Genomic DNA, 26124 nt, shown 5'->3' on the forward strand with positions numbered 1-26124 from the left:
AAAAATAAAAAAAAAACATTGTGAAGTATGTTTTGGAATAAATACATTTTCAAAAATTTCTTAAAAAGTGTTCTTCGAAAATTTGTGAAACTTTATCATGGTTTATATAGAAGGTAAGCTCAAGATTCAAACTAATTTATAGTGCATTCTCACCCTTACTATTATTTTTCAATTCTATTTTTCATTAAAAAATTCAAGAGTATAGACAACAGCTATATAAATCTGGTACCTATAAAAATCTTCTAATAGTGTTCCCACTTTGCCTATGGAAAATTGAATTTACTGAAAAAATATGTCCTGGGAGCTAGACATTCAGCATAGTCTAGGTTAACCAAAAATATAGGAATGAATTTTTAATTACTTATTGTTTATTAAAATGAGAAAGAATCAAAGACTGAACAAAACAACTCAACATTTAAATGATACATTAATTAGTTACTTGAGTCAACCTGAAAAGAATGTCTTGGAATAACAAATTGATACAAATGTGAGTGCAAATCTCTTTTAATTTTAAAGCATACTACTCAAAGTTTGAGCTTGTGTGCATGATATAAATCCCATACATTGTTTTTCAGTGATAATAAAAAGCATAGTTCATTAAAAACTGAAGTAAAAATTAAAGTAGCTTTCAAAAAATTGGTCACAGTTTTGTCATTGGTATGTGGAGATTGTTCCAAGGACCCATCCAGAGCTCTTCCTCGTCGGACTGTGTGTGGTCACTGTGGAATTCCAAAGTCTCCTTCATGTTCTTACTCTTGGTCATGGATTCCTGTTCAACTGTGCTTCTCAGCCTGGGTGCCAAAGGCTTTGCTGTAGTACTGTCGGTCACCACGGGGCGAGGGGCAAATGTGACCAGAGTTGGTCTTTTGGCCATTTTCTCAGTAGAAAATGGCCCCCTTGATAAAGTGTTCAGAGGAACGTTCTCCTCATGTGTCACGGCCAACTTGTCTACCTTCTTGAAGTGTCTCCCCAGTCGGACAGGGGAAGGAACTTTCAAGTGATCAGTGAGGCAGGCACGGCGGGTTCTCACCACAGAACCATTCTGTGCAATGTAGATATTGCCGTTGATATTACTGTGGATGGTGGGATTGTGAAAACGGTGTCTCTGACACTCTGGAGCGCTGTCTTCTCCGGTTGAACTGCTTTCATACTCTCCATCGACAACTAACTTGATCATTCTTCTTCTCGCCCACTGGGGAAAGGAAAATACACATCAGTTATTATCGAAGGAATGCCTGTGAGGGCCAAAACAATGATAGTTAGAAAGCAATCCGAGGTAAATAAATCAGAAGAGAAAAAGAAAGGAAGGACCTCCTTATTAATAATAGTTTCTTTCCACCAGCTCCTTATTGGATTTAGTGTTGGAAATGTTTGTATAAAGAATTGCTGAGATAGGAATTAAATGTATTTGCTTTTAAACCTAACTACTATAGGCAAAGCAAAGTGCATTGTTTTATTAAACTAAGGATCTGAACCATTGTATTGCAGCTGCTAAACTATTTAAAAAAGTTAAATTACTAGCCATGACATTTGTATATTATATCCATGCCAGTCATTCTATTTGCTATTTTTTGTTTATTTATTTTGAAGTACTAGGATTTGAATTTGGGTGTTTGAACTTTCCAGATAAACGATTTGCTACTTGAGCCATGTCTCAGCTTTATTCTTCATTTTTTGAAGATTTAAAAATGCACATTATTTTGATTTATGATCTATTTACTATTATCAGCCATAGTTTTTGTACAGTGCAGTCTATGCAATTAAAAATAAACCAATGTTATAGGTCTTCACACTTAGAATCTGTCAGCTTAAAGCCGGGTGCCAGTGGCTCATGCCTGTAATCCTAGCTACTCAGGAAGCTGAGATCTGGGGATCACAGTTCAAAGCCAGCCCAGGCAGGAAAGTCCCTGAGACTCTTATTTCCAATAAGCCACTAGAAAACCAGAAGTGGTGCTGTGGCTCAAGCGGTAGAGAGGGACAGTGCTCAAGCCCAAAAGGTTAAGCCCCACAACGGACAAAAAAAAAAAAAAATCTGTCAACTCAAAAGAAAATGTCTTTCTGGTGTGCACAATTCACTTAGTATTGCACAAATCTGGAAGACAGTTATTTCTAAACTTTCCCTTTGTAAACAACTAGAGCACAAAACTTCTTTCTTTCTTTCCTTTTTTTGGTCAGTCCTGGGGCTTGAACTCTGGACCTGGCCACTGTCCCTCAGCTCTAACACTTGCTCTAACACTTGAGCCACAGCACCACTTCTGGTTTTCTGGTGATTTATTGGAGATAAGAGTCTCACAGACTTTTCCTGCCTGGGCTGGCTTTCAACTGCAATCATAAGATTTCAGCCTCCTGAGTAGCTAGGATTACAGGTGTGAGCCACTGGCACCCAGTTCCAAAACTTCTTAGTAAAAAGAAAAGGTATCATTGCATTTTTTCTCAAGATAGCATTGCATTTCAGGAATACACGAAATATTAGCACTAGCACTGAGCACGCCATACATTCTTCTTTTGAGAAACATATCTCAAAATTATTTAGCTAAATATCTAGAAAATAACTGTTATAACTGCTTTTCATTACTGTATATCTTAAGAAAAAATACTGATAGTAACTTTTGATTTTTAAAACTGTCTCTAATTTAATTCTTAATATTTAAAAATGGAAGGTACAACCTCTTTGAACAGGTTTATGATATCTTTGATAAAAGCCATTGCCTTGTGAAATATATATATATATATGTATATATATATATATACACACACACATATATTGTGAAAGCAGACTGTTGGTGTATTATCTTTTGCAGCTTGCCTCAGTAATTACTTTGAATAGATGCTTGTAAATATGTATATGTATATGAATGTTCAGGTCACACATTCCAGTAGATGAGCATCAGTGGTAACACAAAATGCCTCATTGCATTGATAACAATCTTGCTGGAATATCATGAATATTTACTAGCTGTGTATGTGTGTCCCTGATTGCAATTAGAGGAAGGACTGGTCTTCTTTAATCTTTTAACAGATGAACCTATTGGGTTGCATATATATCATCACTTTACTAGATGTTTTTGATCTTAAGACAGAAGGCAATCAAAGTCAATTTCCTCTCCTTCAAGAGTCACCTCAGAGAACACAGAGAAGGCACTGCACACAAGAGCACTCATCAAGGCAAAACTGCCACCTACTGTGATCTCTCTCAAAGTGCTGTGTTATAACCTTCAGAGTTTGCTCCTGGAGACTTCTGGTGGCTTACATTCTTGGTCCTGTCATAGTCTGGCACCTGAAAACCCCACGGACCTCCTGTTTGACTTTCACTACTACTGGAACTACTACTGGCTAATTCTGATTCCTCTTCACTCTCCACACCTCCTTCCACCGAAGCTGATTCAGCGCTGCCCTCCTCAGGGACGTCTCGACCTTCCAGGTCTGTAGATTCTTCCATGGGGGCTAATTCGCTTTCCTCTTCTCCTGCATGCTCTTCTGCCTCTTCTTGCTCTTCGGGTGGTTCCTCCTTCTTGCCTTTGACTTTCTTGACCTCCTCTACACCCGGCCTTCTTCGTGCTAGCACTATGTTTCTTCTTGCTTTTTCTCCTTCTGACTCCGTGGATTCGGATTCTTCTTCGGATTCAGGAGTGGAGCTCTCCTCCTCCTCAGAGGGAGTCTCTGAATCTGATTCCTCTTCTGTGGTCTCAGACTCACTGAACTCAGATTCCTCTTCGCTGTATTCGGTATAGTCACTTGAGGATTCCTCTTCTGATTCGACTGTGCTCTCTGTAGCCTCCTCTTGATCTAGAGTTAGCCTTAAGTAATCTTTATCTTCTTCCTCAAGGCGTCTCTGCCACTCTTCCCCTTCCAGGTCAACGCCAGCTCTTTTCTCAGCTAAGCCTCTGACTTTCTTAAAAATCATTGGGAATATCCTGGCTCTCTTCCATGTTGTGTATGGAGGTTCCTCCACTGGTGGTGGTTTTTCAATAGTTACAACTACTTCCTCCTCACTAGGCTCTCTAACTTCAACTTTTGGTTTTATTTTCTTGGGCTTCTCCTGAAAATTGTGAAAAATGCAATTGAAGTTTTATCTTAGAAATAGTCACCCCGTGGCCTTGTCCTATAAAGTTAAGTGCAAATTAATCTTCTAGATGATAACCTCATTCAAGAAATATAACTGATTTTAGAAAACAATTACAAAATCCTCCAGTGTGTTTAGAAAGGGTGATTAACAAAATAAATTATTTTTTCTAATCCGTATACTACAAAAATTATTTGTTTCTTTTATACTGCTCAAAGTTGCTTTTCTGTCGTAATCTAGATAAACCATGATTGCTTTTTTTTTTCTTTTCTCAACTTTAGCTAACATTTAGGATTTTTTTTTTACCCCTGGAAATATGGTAATTAAACTTAAAGCTTTGTGACATATCAGTTTCCATTAATTTCTTAAGTTTTGAACAGGGTACAACCACATGGATATTTGTTTTGTATTTGTTAGTTTTGAGGAAAATAAATTGCCAAATAATTTGCAGGCCAAGTGGAAAGAATTTGAAATAACTAACGTTACTTCAAATATGAATTTCAGAATGTCTCCAAAAATAATGCATAAATATTCAGCCTTCCCTGATAATTAAAATTTGTTGACTATACTTTTCATAATCTTCATTTGTAGGGAGCAAAGAAACAAAGTAAATATTTTATTATGTAATCCTAAGTATATTCAATCATAATACTGTCATCATGCAGCAACATTTACGATTCTAGAAAAAAATTACTGTAGCCTTTCATAGATGTTTGACATTTTAAAGAGGTGAAAATATTTAACTATTTCAGACTGATTTCCTTCCATAGATTAGGGAATGAAATGGCTATCTTTGTTGAGAGTCTATGGAAAACAAGTAGTAGCTATCCTTTCTCAAGTTTAAACTATTTTGTTTAGCCTGTTTGCCAAATGAGACAGAAAATTTTATTCTTTAGTTTATGGAATAAAACTCATTACCTCTTCCTCTTCGTATTCCTCCTCAGCTTCACCAACCACCTCACCATATTCCTCCTGGCCAGCAGGGGGCAGCAATCGGCGACGACTTCCATATTGAGGCATTTCATACCTGTAATGAAACTTACAACTTAAATAGGTTTTCAGAGGCTCAGGGTAGAATCTACCGTGAATTGTTTCTGTTTCTTTCTTTCTTTTTCTCCATCATTTAATCATTAGATGTTTTATTCAGCATCTGTTAAGTTCCTTGTAAATTAATTATGGATCTACAGGATAATAATTACTACCTGAGAACCAAAGATTTTTGCCATAATGGTACCCTGAAATAACAACAAAAAAAGAGTGGAGTTATTTCATATATAAATTTGGGGAGAGGCTAGAATGAGAAAAAAAAGGAATAATGCATCTTAATTAAGAACTCAAAATAAAAAGAAATCAGTTATTTCTAATACTATAATAAGTCAACATAAAGCACATAGATGTATATATAGATGAGTGTGTGTGTAACTTCTGAAATATGATTACATATTCATTTAAATATATTTTTTTGCTTTTAAATTTTTCTTAGACACAGTTCAGGAAGACTGGTTCAATATAGTGTAACATATATCATGTAAATTGGTGAATTTAGGAATTGAGCAAATATATTTGACTTCTATTTCCTATTTAAATAATTTAAAACAACTTTACCACATTTCTAGAAGCATGACCAATATTAATATTTTTAAATGACTAAAACCTGACTGAAATGAAAGCTAGATATATTACACATTTTCAAATATAAATTTAATTGATTTTTAAAATAAATGCTATTAATATGTCAAATTAATAATGCCTGATAAATCATAATAAGATTCTGAATAAAAAGTCTGAAGATGTACCCATGCTCATAACTGTAATAATCTTGTCCATATTCCTGGCCAGGATCAATCCCAGACTCCATGGATAACTCCTATTGTTCAAAAAGAGAAATGCATTTGAAAACAAGTTCTTATTTCATCTCAAAGTAAGATTTTCATACCCAGACTCGAATGATTCCCAAAACATTCCTGTCAAAGTAATTTTAGTTAAATGTTAGTCATACATATTTAAATTTTTCTGACTGCAAAGATTTTACAAAAAGATAAAATTATTAGAACTTACTTGAGTACTTCTTACTAATGATGACCTATTAAAGTTTCCAGATGCTTTTGCATAACTTTTAAAATTGCAAATATTAAGTTGATATTTGATAAAATCTAAATTTATCAACTGACTTTAATATTGAAGAAAATCATGACATTAATTTTTATTCTAATAGTTTTCTTATACCTGGTATTCTTCCTTTAACATTATTTTAATGAAATCACCAGGTGGAAATTATTTACTAATTAATTCATTAAGATTTTGAGTTAATGTGTGATAACTCACAAAGCAGTTTACATTTTAAGATATCAAATGCTAAACCCAGATTGAATTTTTTAAAATAAATACTTCGTTGGTGTGGAGATATGACTAAGGTTGTACAACTAAACCCAAACAAATTATTTTGTAAAGGTTTGCTCCTATATAAAAATGCTTTTCTATGCTGGGAGGTAGCTCAGTGGCAAAGAACTTGCCTAGCTAGTGCAATGTACTGGGTTTGGTCCCCAATACCAAAAATAAGAAAACAAAATACAGTTAAAAATGCTTTTCCTAAGAGATATAGAAGAAAACACTTTCCAATGTCTAATAAATTTGATTTCTTTATGTTTCTCTATTGAATTTTTATTTTAATATGATAAGCAGATTAAATACTAAATGTTAACTGTGTTCTATTTGCAATGGAGGAAGAGAGGGAAAAAATGTAAGTGGCCACAGAAACCCCTTTAGAGAGGCTGTTTCCTGCATAAGACCATTTAGATATTTATCACATCATACCTGGGTCACACAGAATTATCACTACAGACCTCTGGATCACATGCAGATGACTGAGATGCACACATGTCTGTTCTTTCCTATAGCAAATGCAGGCCTTACATGGCCAGCAGGCTATGCTAGATATACCCTAGGCATAGATTATTTACTATTTATGAGAATTAATTTTGTTAATACTGATGTAGTATGAATTAAGGAAAATCACTGTCCTCTGAAATCTTAGTGTGGGAATTCATAACCTGAACGACTTTATGTTATTTTAAGTTTATTTTTACTTATTAAGTAATTTTAAATAATTTTACTTATTAAGTAATTTTCATTTGTAGGGAGAAAAGAAACGAAGTAAATATTGTATTATGCACACTATGGACAATGACAAATATGAACAGTGACTCCTAGTTGTACAAAGATTATCCAACATCACTTAAAAAGATTAAATTATCTGTCAAATCAATCCTAATCTGAAAATGCCACCAAAAAGGTTTCTGTGAGAATAGGACAGTATTTCCATAAGTCATAAGTCATAGAGTTAATGGTACAACATCCTGCCATATAATACACTATCTCTTGGTTGATACTATACCTCCAGCCACATTGTTTACATTTATATCCATAATCACCTTGGAATCTGCTACTTTTACATACTTTTATTTACACTATGGTTTTTTTTTTTTTTTTTTGGTTAGTTATGGGGCTTGAACTCTGGGCTTGGGCGTTGTCCCTGTGCTCTTCAGCTCAAGGCAAGAGCTCTACCGCGTGAGCCACAGTGCCACTTCCTTTTTTCTAGTGCTTTATTGGAGATTAGAGTCTCATGGACTTTCCTGGCCGGCTGGCTTTGACCCATGATCCTCAGATCTCAGCCTCCTGAGTATCAGCTAGGATTACAGGCCATGAGCTACCGTCTTCAGCCACTTTATGGATTCTTAAAGTCATTTAACTTTACAATCACACTGTTCTCTAGTAGATTACCAGAAGACTGTACTTTCCAGAGAATTTATAAACCAATTGCTCAGGATTCCATGATGTTAAAAATAGTTCACTTTGCCAAAATAATTAAAACATTGAAAATAATGGCGCATACTGGCTGGAAAACAAACCAACAGTCATTCTTAAAATCCTGGAGATGTGACTAATTTGTCAAATGGTGGAACATGTCTAGAAATGGTACCAGAGACAAATTATATGCAACTCTTTTTCAAAAGTGAGTGGGCTTTAAATAAAACATGAGATACTGGATGACCCTACTGATTTCCCTTTACCTGAAGAATATGATATTTTTTTAGAAAACTATAGAAAATGTTACAATAAAAAGAGACTTCATGAGACTATCAAATGGACTATATTATTTTGAAAATTCATTTTTTTGCTGCTGTTCACATAGGCAGGATAAAACTAGCTTTGCGTCTTAGAAGCATTTGCATTGATGCAAAGGAAATATCCATTGTGACTCTCATTACTGGACCACTTTCCATTTGTTAAGCCAGAAACATGTGTTCCATATTACCACCGACACTTTCAGGATGAAAAGTGTTTAGAATAAATTCATGTGCAGGAAGATGTATATCTTGACAAGGGTCATACATTCAGTCACTTACACTTAGACTTTCAATGTGATTATTCTGCATCAGTGGTATTTTTTCATAAAAAATTGTTTAACATCTCATAAAACTTGAATTTTCTTATACCTCCATGTCCAGATTTCTGGTAAAGAAATTATTCTGTTCTTTAAGAAAATGAATTAAGTGTCTGTAAATGAAGCTCATCAAATGTTAGCCTAGCCACAGTCATACACACCTATAACCCCAGCACTCGCTATGGTAGGCATATTGTCAGTTCAATGTCAGTCTGAGCTACATAGTGAGTCTGACTCAACAATGAAAAATCAAATGCCCTAAATATATTAAAAAGAAAATGAGTATTTTAAAATTACTATTTTAGCAGTGTAGAATTTTAGCTGTACAGAGAAATGATAAGGTGTGCATTTGTTAGATAACTATGAAAAACTGCCACAGCATGAGAATATGTCATTTATTAGGCAATTAAAAATATCATTGTGCCACAAAACAGTATTACGAATCTGGACAGATAGTGGCATTCTTCATTCATTCATGGTTTCCTTAATCTAAGCCTGACTTCAAGCATGCTGCTGTGAATTCTTATACATTAGAAAAATAACTACTGACCAGGCTCATGAGTCATTTTATGCCTATTTCCAGAAAACAAAGCAACAAATTTAGAAAATGGACAATTCTCAAGGAGTAGGGAGGTAATTCAACTAAATATATATAATCTCTCTCTCTTTCTCTCTCTATATATACAACCCATACTGGAGTGTGAACTCAGGGCTTCATGCTTGCTTCACTTAGACTCTAATCCTATTTAAGTTTCACTCCCTCTCTGGAGTAAGTAGGTTTGTGCAACTATTTCTAGCTTTTTCTGTACAGGTGGACTCTTCTGAACATATTTGCCTTGAATTGCTATGTAGCTAATCTCAGGTTTTATGACAGGCATATACCATATTTCCTACCCAATAAGAAGGGGATCTTGTGAGCATTTTGTCTTGTCTGTCCTCTTATTCTCAGTCTCATAAATATAAAGGATTATAGGTGTTACCAAGACTATTTTATTATTAATCAATTTGAAAACTACCTTTTCTCCTCTCCATTTTTTCTGTCTCTTTGTAAGAAAGATAGACATAAAAGAATTAAAATCAAATGAATTATTCAAAGATCTTGTGAAGTTGAAAAGAAAATGAAAATTTATACCTCTGGTTTAAGAAGAGAAGGCCTCAGCAGTTGTTGGTGCTACCAAAGGAAATGAAAATAGAAAAAAAAAGATTTAGAAAATAGTTTCATTGGAAAAGGTAGAACATGAATGAGTAAAGAGAAGAAAAATAGGCAGCAGTTTAAAACTGTGTGGGATTATGATTCATTAATAATGTTACAACTACCAAAAAAGGAAATAATATTTGAGATGATTCTTCATAACAAAGTGAAAAACAATTCCTTTGTTTTGATTTTATCACTGTTTTAGCTACCATCAAATTTAATACCCTTAATAAATAGAATTTTACAAAGATCTTTTATGCTTCAGAATTATTGATGCTTCAAAAAATTATTAAATATATAATTCTTTTTAAAAGTTTAACTTTCCTGTATCTTGTCCTCTTTACTCTTCAATAATAATAAACTTCATTGTTCCATTGGGAAGAAGAATAGAACATACAAAAGATACTGTAGTAATGTGTTCAAGAACATATAGAAGACATGGTATTGTACTCATTCCTTTTTATGACAGAACTGCTAGTGACTCAGCCTAATTATGTTACTTATTTCAAAGGAAGAGACACAAAAATTCAACTGTTGAATATTATGTTCATCACTGAAAAACAGTTATGCATTTAAGCATTCAACTTGATTCCTATATAATCTAGAATTTGTGGATTTTAAATTATAAGCCAAACAGGTCAAGTATTGTTTTTCTTTGCTTGACTGAGAAACTTAATGGTAAAAGATAAACTGGGTTCTCAGTGACTCACTGATAACAGCATTGTCAATAAATCAAGTCAAAGCATATTAGTCAGAATATCCAGTATCTTCTTGGCAGATAAGGAGTCATCATAATAGAATAGCAATCCCAGAGCTTTATTTAAAAACAACAACAACAACAAAACCCACATGTTATTTCAGGGTTTTCTAATTGCTCTGAAATTAAGTAAAGTACTTAATATGTCAAGGTTTAATATAGTGACTAGGCAGTAAACAAAATAAAAGTTAAGTTATCCTACAACTTCTAAATTATACTTATGTAATTGAAAAACAAATTTAAAAAATATCACATTTCTGAATAATTGTAATCTAGGACCAAAGCAATTTATTTTGGAAAATATAAGCAACTGATCTGCCTCATCCATTGAATGAATAGTAGACTTAAAATCCCAAAGCATAGAAACAACATAGCAAAGAGATAGAAATAGCAGTTTTGATTAAGTAAAAGGAAAGTGATGTAGTTTCAAAGCAAGTGTATTAGTTCTATGTAAGTAATTTCCTTGTAAGCTTGTTAGAACATAGTGCCTCAAAGCCCTTACCTCTGATGCATAACCTCTCCTGAAAGGCAGAAATAAAGAAATCAGAATTAAATATGTTGGAATTTAAGATTAGGTAATCCTATAAGATAAGGGGCATTTAAAATATTTTGAATAAAAACAAGCTGATTTTTCACTATAAAATGTCTTAGTGAGAAATGTATTTCATAACTTTAGCAGGACTGAAAGATCATATTTTATGTCTGTTACTAGAAACAATTAAGAGTGAAGAGTCTCATTTCCTATAAACAACCCCAAAGTCTATTTTTTTTCAAAATAGTTTCTAACATGCTTTGAATATCTCATGCTTCATTAAGATAAAATATTTTATATTATCTCTATTTGGTATACCTCTTGAAGCAAAAAAAAAAATGGGGAAAACAGTACTGGCTAAAAAGTAACTATACAACTAAAACATATACTTCCAAATAATCATAATTTTGTTTGTTTATATTAACAATGATGCCATGAGTATAGGGTGAAAGTATTAGCTACTTTTCACTGTAAATTACTTTACTAGAATGAAAATGAAGTTTTAAACATATAATACTCAAACATTCCAAACACAGAATACTAATATTTATGTACTAGGCGATGGTGAAATATTTGACTGAACTTGATAGGAAAAGAGAGTATAACATACTCAATGTGAATCAATTATGGATTTTCTATTCCTTCTGAGTTAAACAGTTGACTTAACTTATTAAACTGTTGTTGACCATCCTATATGGCATTAATGTAAAATATATGTAATGAAGATTTTTTATAAATGAATAAATACAAGTTTCTGAAGTCCAATAAACCAATCTGTAGAATATCTTTATATCTCTGGCTATCATAGATAAATCTACTTATTTAAAAGCATATTAAAATAGTGGATTACTTCGTGAAACTGAGAATATGGATAATATAATGGTATAGATAATATAAGGATATAAAATTCTATTCACAATTTGACATTGAATTTTAGAGTTTATTCAAGTTCTTCCAGTATTTTCAGACATGCTAACTTTTAGGTCTATTCAACTGTTACTCAAATTCTTTTTCAGAGCTAGGGAAAACTCTTCTTTAAATTTTAATAATGACAGTTAAGTTGCATACATCATATGAAAAAAATCCAAGCACAGATACTTTGTTTTGTGGGATATTTAGTTATTTCTTTTCATTAACATCATTTTCCATAACTGCCAAAAAGTTTTAAAATAATAGATTTAACCACACTGTTTCCATTAGCCTGAAAGTGCCCTTCCCCTTTACTGTTTATTTATATTGCCTGTTTTAGTTCAAAGGCAGAAATATATGTGACAGAATAATTATTTATAGTTCTCTTTGTTCTTTCAAAAGTGGCTGAAATTATTTAAGTGAATATTTTATGTAGTTTTTAACCAAATGTATATTAATTATTCATTTTCTACTCTATGTGTGTACTGTGCTTACTTTTAGTAATGAAAAATATATGGTCATCTTTACTATATTCAAAATGAAGTATCTAATCATTCATATGCATTAAAGAAAGCTTAACAAATGCATAGAAATATTCTTTTTCTTAGTGGCTGGTTTTCACTTTGTAGGGGCTGCAAACTGAGCAGGAAAGAATGTTTCAACTTCTGTATCCATTAATATTTATGGGACTCATATAGAAAATAGTTTAACAGATTTATTATGAAGATAGAAAACCCCAAATATAATCTGAAAATAAAAACTGTATTAAATACAAAGTTGTAGAAGTGTTTCATTTTAATACATAAAATTTGAAAATATACAATCACAATTGAAATGTTATAGAAAGGCTCAATGTAACAATTTCATAGTTCTATGAGTACTTATCCAAAAATATTTGTATTTCTTACATACTGTGTATTTTGTTGTTAGGGAATTCTAAGTTTCAAATTTGCAAAAAGGTTGTAGAAATTAGCTTAAAAACACACATTCACATTAAAGTCTCACAGTTGTGAATAATACCTTGTCAGAGTTCGCCAAATAGCACAAGTTCTCATGCATATGACCAGCTGCCAACAAAAACTCCAACTGAAGTTTTTCAGTGAAAGAGAGAAAAAAGATCATGTTCAAGAACCCCAAGAAAGAAATTACTTTTGATTTGGATGAAAAGAATTAGAAGCAGATGGGCTAATGGAAGTAATTAGACTCACAGATTGGTTTTTATCTGATCTCATTAATTAGGAATGTCAGATTAAGACCTTCAATACATGTCACATCATATATAGGTTGAGCAAAACTTTGAAATGACACATTGTAGGGCTCCCAACCTACATGACTATACTTGAAGATGTAACTATCAAATGCCAGTTTTACCTGGAGATTTCAAGAAATTTTTTGCTACTTAAAAGATACAACAGGATTTCTTATGACACTCTTAGTTGTTTCATAATCATCTGCTATTTTCCTGGAATAGTCACAAAGTATAATCTGTAACTGTAACTCTTTCTATATATTCTAATGTATGAAAACTCCAAAATTAAACACATAATTATGCTTGTACTCAAAACGAGGATTTCAAATAAATAAAATTGATTCTATGTTTCATGAGAAATAAAAAATTGATGATCATGTATTTTCTATTGTGTTTCTTTGTGTACAAATAAGTATATATAGTATGTAGGTATGTAATTGAGCTAAACAAGCTTAGTTCGGTATACAAGTTTCATGAAGAAGGTGGAAAGAGAGTGATACTTAGCATGGTCAATGTTGTTGAGACTACAAGTTAAGTTCTACAATGCTAAGACTACTACTATGACTATAGAAATTTCTTCCTATCGTATAATTTTTTTATCTTCCTTGCCTAATATAAGAAGCAAAGGTCTACATAAAATTGATGGTCATTTAATAAATATAATCTTTCTTGATTCTTATGAAAGTTATATATTAAACTTATTGAAATGGACATAAATATTGTCTTTTGAAGGAGAAGGCCATAAGACATAATTAAGGAGATGTAATAATGTGAAAAAGCAAAATAAAATAACACTTTAAACACCTGTGGGAAAAATGAAATGGCTTACAAAAGTCAACAACTTGAGATTTATTTTCATTATAAAGAACAAAAGGGAAAACACAGGAGAAATAAATAGAGTCAGACAGCAATTGAAACAAAAAGTAAAAGATTTATCAGACCTATAAGCATAATAGCAGTATAAAAGCAAGCCAGAGTAAAGGAAGTTTTCATAAGAAAACAGATGACTACATATGATAGCACCTGGGGTTTATTTTGAAAAAATACCCTATGTCTTCTGTCATTCCCTAGAACTCTAGGTACATAACATCTTACTTTGTAAGTATTTTCTCTTACCAAATACATAGGCTTCAAGAAAATAAGATCTAGGGTATCACTTTCAGTGTACATGACAATAGTCTGATTTCTCCTAAAACATTCATTTAAAGCTACCATTTAAAAGGAAAAGTAGAATCACTGCACCAACATGATAAACAAGCCTTTGGTTTAAGTTGGATAACTGACTTTGTTGCCCATAACTCCCCCATTAAAAATAGATTAAAATTACTTACTTTTAAAATAATTGTAGGATAAATAATGCTATTTTGTAGTTTTAAAGAGTTAAGATAAATCTACTATGTGAGTTAGTGGTGATGATGTTAATAATCTTTTAAATTAAAAAAAAAAAGTGAAGAAAACAGCATTGCACCAAGTTTGGGCTAAGATAGTGAAATCTTCCTTGATGTTCAAATTTGATGTTCAACTTGAAGACTATGGTGAATAAAGGATTTGCCAAGTTAAGACCAGAAAGGCAACATTACAGTTCAGTAGACTGACTGTGATGCTGTGTTTCAGTGCCCTCAAAAACACTGCCCAAATTCTCTTGTTTTTGTTCAGATGTCGTTTCCATATTTGCTTTCTCTGAAGGACAATCTGTCGGAGGTTTGGAGATTTTTGTGAGTGAATAGTTTTTTTCTATTTGACTGCACATATTAGATACTGACTTTTCAAGTTCGGCTAAATTTTTAATATGTTTGAAGATGCTTTTGTGTTGTTTTTGAGTGTCTGCATTACACATTGTGGTGGGTAGTTCTGTCGTAGAAGGTTTAATTTCTATGGCAGTTGTGGTATTGGTAGTACGTCTAACAGGTGGTATACAACTATTCTCTGTAGTTAGACCTGTAGCTGAAGAAGGCAGTGGACAAGGAAGATGGAGAGTGGATGGGGGAAGAACAGGAAGTGAATGTAGAGGAAGTAAAGGAGAAGTAGTTAGGGGAGTAGAAGTAGGAACAGAAAATGAGAGATGCGGTGTAGGAGGAAGAGGAGGAGGAAGGGTAGAGGGACTAGAAGGAGAAAATGAAAGAGAAAGGGGATTAAGGACTAGAGTAGGGTCAGTGTGAGGAGGCAGAGAAGGATTGGAAGAAGATAAAGGAGAGATGTTAGGTACATAGGAAGGATTTTCAAAAAAATTCCTTCTTATTTCAACGTCTGTTATACACGTGGGTGTGTCTCTCTTGACGTCCAGAGTATTTGAAGCACAAGTCCTCACAGGAGAAAGTTCCAAGGAAGAGTCAGCAGGAGAACTGATGATGCTAGGTTCTGATCTGAGCTCCACAGTTCTTGAAATAGTTGGCAAAGTAGAGAATGAGAAGTGAGACCAAGAAGAGGAAAAGGAGGAGTCTGAAGATAGACATTTCAACTGTTGTGTACCTTGCATGCTCAGTGTTTCTCTCTGCCTTATGTTTTCCTCTGTCAAGTTTACATCTTCTGTTGTGCACAGTGGATTGCTGCTACCTTTCTTCCTTGGATGCATCTCAATGCTTTCGTATTCAGCATTTTGCCTTGTGCTTTGCAAGTTCAATAGGTCTATGGTTTCTGTTCTGTGTGGAACTTTACACATCAGTCTCCTAGGTAAGCTGACTGGCTGTTTCCACATCCTCTGAATCTTTTCTCTTGAGCCCCTTAGAGATTGGCTCTTGAGTTGTGTTTTGGGTAAACCTGAGTCTTCAAAACCTGTTTTCAGTGAAATGTCTGAATTTGTTGATCTTTGATCTATATTTTCTTTATAAAGTATATTATGGGCACTTAAGTCTTCCTCATCAGAAAGAAATGTGAGTTTTCTCGTAGGATTGAGGTGGATGTTCTTCAGTGATCCATCTATAGGGGTTGGCTTGGGTGCCTCAATGGGGCTGGGAGAAAATGGCATCACAACTTGCTGACTTTTCCTGTCTTCTGAGACTGAGTTAGTTCCCCTGCTTTGTTCAAAATGGTAGAGAAGGAAAAGACTTGAAAGAAAAGAAGATAATGAAACGTAAGGAAACAGATTGTAATATAATTTTTCATGAGAAAGATGTTTTATGGTTCTTACTACTTGAATTTTTTTAAAAGCTCAATAACACTAATCTATTGAAACAAACACAATTTTCTTGTCCCTGTTCTATAAAAAATTAAGCAAGGAAATTTTATGAAGTGTGATTAACATGAGAGATTTTCATTAAAAAATTTCAATCTCGACTTCTTTTTTCCTGTTAGTTTAACACAGAAAAGCATACTCTCTCTCTCTCTCTCTCTCTCTCTCTCTCTCTCTCTCTCTCACACACACACACACACACACACACACATTTAGAGTTCATTCATGTATCAATCTCCATTCTCCAACCTGCAAGCAAGCATCGTAGCCTTTGATTTCATATCCTCTGCCTTGCTTGAAGTTACTCAGACAGTTGCTGTTAGGCATAAAAATTCTTGTCTGTAACTGAGTCACTTACTTCGCCTATTACATCTCACTCATCTCAGTAATTTTGTCCTAGAGCTAAAAATGCTTTCTGATCTGTGACAAAATTTGCAAGAGAATACAGAAGGATATTCCATTTCTCAGATTAAGAGAATTCCAGTCCCCCAAGTCAGAAGGGAGAGCTCAAAAATGTAATTAAGAAATTGACGTCATGCAACAAGTCTGAACAGACTTTTTATGTTGCGACTGCTTAACTTTTACCCTCAGTCAAATTTAATTCATCATAAGCAATATCAATCAACAGAAGGACTGTTAATGTTTCCTTCAAATCTGATTTAGCTCAATTTTTAGTCAAGACTCATCTTTAATGAAAATGTTTATGATAAAATAATAATGTTATGATATCATTGCAAGATTTTCTCATGCATGGATAATGAATCTTAAGTATCCTTGAGGTACAATTAAAATGGAATAAGTCAAACAGTACAAATGAAGTGCCCCTGTTAGAATCATTGGACTTGCCCTTCTGAAAAGTTATGGGGGACAGGGCAGGTGGTTGTAGTTTTCTATAAATTTTTCTCTCAATCGAAAGAGAATGACAGGTTAAGTTTAGTAATAGCTTTATATTTGCTCACCCAGAAGGAATGAAAACAAAAGGGGGATATTTTGTATAGAAAATATAGAGAAAGGCACATTGAAAATTATGGTAATAGTAATAGGTTAAGGAAAAAAATTGTATATAGAGTTACATATATAATTTGTCATTTGGCAAAAATAGAATTTTTTAGTCTGTCACAAGTTTACCTGGAATATTAAGTCCCTTAAAATAACTAGAAACTGTAAGCAATTGAAATGAAGAGACAAATATTTCTAGCTTTCCTCAGATTGGAAAGGTTTTTTTAAAGAAAATATGTCAAAAATCATTTAATTTGACAGTACATGGCTATTGTTTAATGTAGTTCTATTTATGGCCTAATATCAGATCACGTATGATTAAAAGATCTAACCATCATCTTTCTATCATCTATTTTTCATCTGTCTACTTACCTATCATTTATCTCTCTATCATTTATCTATTTCCCTATCTTAACCAATTATAATAAGAGTTTGAATCTATTTTTCTGGCAGGCCAAATACTGTAACTGGAACATTGATATAAGGTGCATGCCATTTCAAGACACTAAAAAGAAATTGAATATGGAAGGTAAAAGCAAATGATCCCACAGCAAAATATGATGATTACTTCATATACAGTAAAAACAGCATTTAGTCTATTCTGTTACATTTGAGTTCTAATACCCTTGTATGAGAATGATATTAATTACTTACTTATGCCTATGTATCCACAGGTGAGAAAGAGAAAACATGTGATAGAAAAAAAAAGTTTTAACTACAGTTAATTGGCTATGATTATAAAAATACTAACAGGAACTTGCTTTACACAATATGTATATCCAAGAAAGATAACACACCTTGTAAATTTCTTATGTTTATTCATTATAATGATATTTACTAGCATTTTTATATAATTGCATGGAATTTATTTGGGTGTATTATCACATGAAATTATTTATCATAATCTGTTTTCTGGTATGTAAAATTCCCTTCTGTGAAAACTAGTTAATTCAAACCTGAAATATAATTTTTATATATAATTAAGAACTGATCCTATGTCCTAAATATGAAATCCAGTTTAGAGCATATGGACTGATAAAAAAAAAGAGATATTTTGTTTTGGAAAAAGGAAATGGGTAATTACTAAGATCTATATTTCAGAGAAGTAAAATGTATATGAAGTAACAAATAACTTTGTGAAGATTTTGTTTTCAAATTAGCTTTGATTTTTTCTTTTTAAAATAATAGCAACTCACTTCAAATTAATTCATTTGTCATAACTAACAAGAATCCCTACAAAATATTTGAGAGGGTAAACATTTCTTAAAATGAGAATTAAATATATAGAACTTAAAACTTCTCAACATATAACTGCAAACCTTCTATTAACTTTGTTTTATTACAATTTTTCAAATAATTTTTTATGTGCTGTTACATGCAAACTACCATTGCCAAACTATATTGATTCCAGGTAATGCTTCAATATTCCTGTTTCTATTAAAATGAAAATGTGTCCTTCCTTTATCTTCTATGTTAATACACTTACCTTTGTGCTTAATGCTTTATTTTCTAAAACTTTTTGCTAGTGGTAGGCATCATAACCAAAGAGAATCAAATATATTGGCTCAATTCCTAATTCAGCAATAAGTCAAAAAGAGACCATTATATTCAACTTAGGGAAAAAAGTAAAAAAAAAAAAAAAACACAAAAGAAGTATGTTTTTAAAGCATGATCATTGTATTATTATTGTAAAAACACTATGTTATGTTTCAATTTTAACATTAAAATAGAATATATATAAAATTTATCAGTATTAAAAATTATCTAACAGTGCATGTTTGATATTATTAGTGTATCATACAATATTAAAATACCTGTGTAAACTGGTTGCCCCATTAAAAGAGGGTTTCAGGAGTTTTAAGACTTACTTTGCTAGTAAATGCAAGTCTCACAGGTATATTTTAGTCCTTTTCCTCACTAAACTCTAGTTAATAGATTTTTTTGAATTCAGTTTAGGAATATTCTAATTTTTATATTTTTGCTTATTTTCCATGTCAGGCCATAATTAGTTATTCAGAAACTTTCAACATATAGACCAACTACACATTACAAAAAGTAAGTTGGTTATGTAAATAGCATCATTTGATAGAAATGTTTGATATAACAGCATATTAATTGTTTCTTACAAAATACATGCTTTAAACTGAGTTAGAAATTCCCAATAGTGTAGGAGAATGTTAAGAAATAATAGATCACTGTCAGTAACAAGGAAATGGGTGTTAGTTCATTATTTAGATCTTGAATTTCTTTAATTTCATCAGATTTTCATTACACTATGGTGAAATATTCTAAAATACTATATGAGAAACGTCCATGAGTTTAAGTTATTTTGTTTACTAAATTACTAAATGGGAAATGTCTTGGATCTCAAACTGGGAATTACCATTTTATGATGTGCTTTCTTCTTCCCTCCTACATGAAAATATCTAGTTTCCAGAATCTATTTACAGGTTTTTTAGAAAAATGTCTTTCTGACCCTGAAGATGGGCTGATAACTGCATCCTCAAATGAGTACTCGAGTACTGCGTTTCTTTTTTTCTTTTCTATTTTTGGCTATTGATTTTCAAGTTCCCTTGAGTTTTCATTTTTGCCTCTTTTTCAGTTTAAAAATAAATCCAAATAACCTGTATTTTTACATCAGGTTTGAGTTAAACTCAACACATGGCATCTCCTGAAAGGTGTACTTACATGGTACTATCTCCCAGTTCTTCATAGAGATGTGCACCCGGGGGCGGGGGTGGGGGCGGGGGCGCGGCCACAGGCGCAGGTGTGGGAGCTGCTGGCTTGGCTGCAGGCATTGCAGACTGAATTCGTGCTGTCTTGGTGCACTCAGCCTGGCGTCTTGGGTAGAGTAAGGTTGTCTGGTAAAACTCATTGTAGAAATCTTACACATATCTACTGACTGTCTTTGAATAGGGAGGTTTAGTTTTCTGAGATAGCCACTTAAAAATACTGGTATAACAGTATTTGGGCAGCTAAAATGACAGAATCATCCTTTCTGGGGACCATTGCCATACAATGTTCTCTAACATGTCGACTCCATGAAAAAAGGCTAGATAGAACTCATGGAAGCCCACGTTAATGAAACTAAATGGCAATATTAAACTCAATAGCATAGCAAGTTCTGGGGTTTCATTATTTCATAATAGGAACACTATATAATATTTCACATACATTTCCATGAAAAGCTAGGAGAAAGAACTTTGAAACATTGCCACAAAGAATTTACATATGCTTGACGATCTAAATATAAATATGGGTATCCTGACTTAACAGTCACACTGCTAGTGATCATCAGTTTTCATCCCATAAATGTTGAATTACCCAAATAAAAATGAGTAATTTAAATTTTAAAATGTGGTGGAAAGCTGCTCCTTGGTTTATGGATCTCTTTCATAAAACAAGGCACAGCAAGGATTTCTTTCCTTTATTTTCCATCTCTTCTGAAAAGTTATTTTAGTTAAAAATCACTATTTTTTATATTACCTAACAGAGATTACATTCTGTGATTCTTGCATTATAATTAGGATTCTGGGATACTTTGTTTTAAATTTGTACTGGAGCCTTTTCTCTAACAGTTGAAGTATGATTTCAACACTGTTGCTTGGGCTGGTCTTGAACTACAATTTGTATTAAATGGAATTATGAGTAACACACTCATAATTATACTTACACTTTAAACCTGTTTGGGAAAGCAATGAGCAAGAAAGAGAGAGAGAGAGAGAGAGATGCATTAGAGGTATTACATGTACTGTTTTAACATGATTTCCCCTAAATTGTGAATTATTTTCAAGTTAAACTCATGACATAGTTAAGGACATGATAAGGAAGTTAAGCATTTCAATCAGACAGTGAAAAAGAGGGGCACATTCTCGTTTTCAATGCAGTTATGAAGCTGTTAAATATTTGTTACAGAAAATGAATGAATGAACCAAATGGAATAAGAAAAATGAATTAAACACAGAGATATGATTTTTTTAATTTAATGGAGAAAGGAAAAACTGAAGATGATTGGATCTTTTTAATTATCTTGTTGGTGGTTTACTGAAGGGAGTTAGTCCTGCAGCAATCCCTGATTAAACCCTTGGCTTCACAATGAAGCTGAAGCTAAAATTGGAGGAGGTCACTCTTGGAATCATGCTTTTCATATTTTTCTATTCTGTTTGCTTTTGTTTTTCCAGACATAGAAAATTCCAAACTCCGTCAAAATATAAAAGAATAGCCACTCCTTTTTACTTCATTTATAGACAGAATGTACAAGTATATATTAAATCTTTAAATATTAGAAATTTTCTTTGATAAATAAGCAGGGACAAATTTATTTAATGTTTTTAATCTATGAGAATCCACAACTAAACTGAATCTATACATACTAACTAAAAGGCTACTGAATAATTCCTTTATAAAATGTTTATATGTTAAGCATTTTAGCATTTGTGGAATTTTAGTCTGTTGACTATGACATCCATAATTCTTCAGTTTTGATCCTTACTTTGTGTGCCAAAGAATTTTTTTCACTACTTTTATGGATAGCATGATACTCCCTTTAGGAAATAATTGAGTGAAAGGGAGAAATGTAATACAAAATACATGTGAAAACTAATTATATACAATAACTTAAAGGTTTACAAAATATATTCAGTACTGTTTATTCATTTATTCATTTATAGATTTACATTTAATACATCAATTAAATTTTTAAAGGATAAACTCCAATATGTCAGCCTAATTGTTATATTAAGAGTTTTATATTGATTTTGTGTTTAAAATATTCTTAAATTATCTTCTGGCAGAGCGTATATTTTTAAAATTTTCAGATGTGAGTTATATTGCCTTATTCAATCTGAATGAAAATTGTCAGTGTTTGATCGAAGAGAGCAGTTATATAGAAATATCATACTACCTTCCCTGAATGTCTTTATATGATGAAAAGCAGCCCTAATATTATCTCTTGTATTTGTTACCTTGAGTAATATGTGTGATTTATCTATTTGCTATTTCTTTTCTTTTCTTTTGTTTTAACCATCGGCACAGTTACTTCCTTCTTAAACTGGTCCCCATTTTCCTTGCGGGTGGGATAAGAGGAAACAAATGGTAGAGAGCCAGGGAAGACGCGATATTTTTCAAATAGAAATGTGTTCTTTATCTGACTTATGTAACCATAACCCCTCTGTACTCTGCAACAAAAATAATTTTTTTTCTTAAAAAAAGAAAAAAGCCTTGGCAGCTAATTCCAGAAAAAAAAATTCATAGTTCCCAATCACAAAGTTTTCCATTCTTAGTGTCAAATCCAACCTATTCCTAACCTACCTCAATTATTGGTTTAAGAATTGGTTTAATCCTTTAGAAGGTATAAAAGTGACATTAAAATATACATATAGTAAATGCCTGTGTTCAACCGTAGAAAATAGAAAAACACAAAGTCTGCACAGCTTAAATATGTTATCAGATATTGAAAGATAGGCTCTAGCAATTGCCCAAGAATAAGGTAAACACATGGAACACCATACCTGTTCCATTGTGACTTTTCATTTCCATCTCTGTGGAATTGCCCAAGAATAAGGCAAATACATGGAACATCATACCTGTTCCATTGTGACTTTTCATTTCTATCTCTGTGCAAAACTATTAATGTATTGATAAAAACCTAACATGCTAATGTAGGGAGGATATAAACCTATCTTTGGAAGTGGGAAGAATGGCATTTGGATAGGATATTACATTTTGCCAGGATACTTCATGCCATTCTTTAGCGATCTCTTTAAAAAGGGAAAGAACAAAATTACAAGTTGTAATGTACTAATCTTAGGAGATAGAAATCTAGTAGAGGCATAGAAACATTGAGCCATCTGTGAGAAATGAGTTTGCATTGTCATTTCTTGAACAAAGTGTCTTGGTTCAAGAAGAATGACAATCCCAGAAGGTTTACACAGTAACTACAAAACTACATTACCAGGTATGGTTTTTCTGAACATGTTCCTGTGAAATGATCCATGTTAAGCATCCTTGTATACTTACTGTCTGTAGCTGACTAAGACCACCAAGATGGCAGGGATACAGCAGAGGATGATGATGAAGGCCAGAGCCAGCAAAGCTCCTTCTGTGTATCCTAAACTTTCTCCTCGCTTTTTAATGCTGGTTACTGCCTCTGGAGTCCGGATCTCCAGAATGCGTCCTCCTTCTCCATAATATGGCTGAAAGTCTTTATTGATATCGAGTAGTTTTCCATCTAAAAATCTTTATGGTTAAATAAATAGCAAAATAAATGCTGTTAAAGGAGAAAGTAACATTTAAATATAAAGTATGTTTCCATAAAGTCTTAACACTTTTAATAAAGCAAACTCATTTGAAGTATTGATTATTATGTAAAGTATACATGGGCTGGGAAGGTGGCTCAGTGGTAGAGCGCTTGCCTTGCATGCATGAGGCCCTGGGTTCGATTCCTCAGCACCACATAAGCAGAAAAAGCCAGAAGTGGCACAGTGGCTCAAGTGGTAGGGCACTAGCCTTGAGCTGAAGTGCTGAGGGACAGCGCCCAGGCCCAGAGTTCAGGCCCCACAACCAACAACAACAACAACAAAAAGTATACAGAAAAGTCAGAAAAGTGTAACAAATATTAGTGACAATAACCCTTTCTTGAAGACTAGAGAAAACTGATTATCCATATCATTGAACTATGTTGAGATTCTTACAAAGTTAATCTAATGAAATAAATATAATATCCTAAATTATATACTATTGTTTAAAAATATATTCATACATTTTATATCTTTGTGTCTTGACGAGTGTTCTGTCAACAGAAAACATTACAATACTGATTACAAAGACTAAAAATATTACTTTTTACTATTATCTTTAAGCAGTTTTTGTACAAAAGTATATTTTTAAATTATCTCTAAGTATTAATACAAAGGAACTGTCATTCAACAAAGCAGTTTATTTCAAAAATGCATTTTGTTCAATGTCACCCCTTTCACCCATCCATGACAGATTAATATAAGAAGTCCAAGATAACTTAAAAATATTTACAGACCTCCAATTATTAAATTACAGAATCCACTGGGAATTAGACAATATGTTTGCATTAATGAGGAGATTCAGTAGAGTCTTGGAATTGGTAGGAAAGAATATAATGGGATATTATGAATTGCTCTTTAAAAAATATATCAAGATCCTGTATCCTTATTTTAACATTTTGTTATTTCATTTCCGCTCCCCAAATAAGATGAAGAATTTCTTTTTATAATGTTAAAAAACTTTTATTTTAGCTATTTGGTATATACTTATATTTCTGAATAGGACCTGGTCTTTTTTAAATATATATTTTTATAGTGAACTCACCAACAAGTTCACACAGAAGAATTCATGAACTTGAAAACATAGTAATTAAAATTACCCAAACTACAATGTCAGGAAGAAAAATAAGAAGGTGCTTTGAAAGTGGCAGATGGAAGAGAGTACCTACGATCTATGAGAATTAGATTCCCAGGGTGAAAAACAAATAAAAATGAATATTATTTTTTGAGGAAGCCCAGCTTCCCCATAAACGTTTGCTGAGAAGATTGCTCCTTCCCTTAGTATAAATTCTTGGGTTTTTTTTGGAAAGCTATTGTTTGTAATATGAAATTTTATTCGAGGGCTCAGTATTATGTTACATTGTGTTTTACATTTGCCATTTTTTTTAATGCCAGAGTATGTAGCTTTATAGGGTATTCTGAAGTGTCGTAGTCTGATGCCTCTGGCTTTATTCATTTTATTCAACGTGGCTTTGGCTATTTGGAGTCTTTTGTAGTTTCATAGGAATTTCAAGGTATGCTTATTGATCTCAATTAAGAATAATTTTGGGATTTTATAGGGATTTTATTCTTTATATAGATTATACATGGTGGGAAGTACAGTATAAAATATCAGCTATTACCTAAGAGGAATATTTTTTAAACTTATCTACAACTTTTGAATATATAGTAGTAGAAATTAGATTACTGATAATTATGGTTGAGGTTAGGGAAAAAGTAATGACTAGTGTTTATCAATTTCCCTTTCTTTTAATAATGTTGTTAAGTTTATAAAAATCTGTAAACATGATTAATGGTGATAGTTGCAAAACTCTATTAATCTACTAAAAACCATTAGATTAAACACTTTAATGGATGTAATTATATTCCAATAAAGGCATTTAAATATTTTGAGAGAATAATTTAGAATACTGCAGAAAAAACAATGATAATAACAAAAGCAAAACGAAAAGTGAAAAAAAATGGGGGGTGGGGTCTAATAAGACAGTTTAAAGGAAATAAAAGCAAGAGAAAAGCAATTTATAATTTCTACAAAATCTAATGAACTCACATGTAAAATTAGAAAAATCAAATATCAGTAAGTATGCAAAACAAAATATGCATAGTATTAGCATATCATTAAGAGTCATACAGATCTCCAAATCCTTACAACATTTTTTTTAAAAATAATTGAAACCTAATTTAAAAAGTTATTGTGAGGGGGCTGGGAATGTGGCTCAGTGCTAGAGTGCTTGCCTTATATGCATGAGGCCCTGGGTTTGATTCCTCAACATCACATAAGTGGAATGGTTTTTCTTTCTTGCTATTGTTTCTAACATATTTATAAGATGATATTTTGTTGCTTTGTATGCCACTCCCCCACATAACCCTTGTTTTCACTGTTTTTGATGTTGGTATAATTTGGGGAGGGGAAGAGAACAAACAAATTTTTTAAATAGGGATACAGGTGGACCCATTGCACCAATGAGATGTACAAGACATTATGTCAAAAAACGAACTTTACAACTTTGG

General features: G+C 32.6%; 1 protein-coding gene across 12 annotated transcripts in view; it reads right to left on the bottom strand.

The window, feature by feature from the left end:
* Window positions 1-359: 359 nt before the first annotated feature.
* Window positions 360-26124, bottom strand: part of Pcdh15 (protocadherin related 15) — a 450667-nt gene continuing 424902 nt past the window's right edge. For 4 of the 12 annotated variants that reach the window (XM_042696482.1, XM_042696485.1, XM_042696479.1 and 1 more), the window contains 5 exons: window positions 23336-23554; window positions 20991-20999; window positions 20006-20158; window positions 17972-17977; window positions 14726-16193 (listed from right to left, as the gene is read on the bottom strand). In XM_042696482.1, coding sequence (XP_042552416.1) covers window positions 14726-16193; window positions 17972-17977; window positions 20006-20158; window positions 20991-20999; window positions 23336-23554 — 1855 coding nt within the window. Of the gene's footprint in view, window positions 1193-4977; window positions 5091-5859; window positions 5931-9639; window positions 9679-10961; window positions 10981-12635; window positions 12648-14725; window positions 16194-17971; window positions 17978-20005; window positions 20159-20990; window positions 21000-23335; window positions 23555-26124 lie in introns of those variants that run through there. The other 8 variants (XM_042696481.1, XM_042696477.1, XM_042696484.1 and 5 more) reach the window with 6 other exon arrangements.

The sequence above is a fragment of the Dipodomys spectabilis genome, unplaced genomic scaffold, assembly GCF_019054845.1.
Source record: "Dipodomys spectabilis isolate Male_0828 unplaced genomic scaffold, ASM1905484v1 ptg000207l, whole genome shotgun sequence".
Taxonomy (NCBI): Eukaryota; Metazoa; Chordata; class Mammalia; order Rodentia; family Heteromyidae; genus Dipodomys; species Dipodomys spectabilis.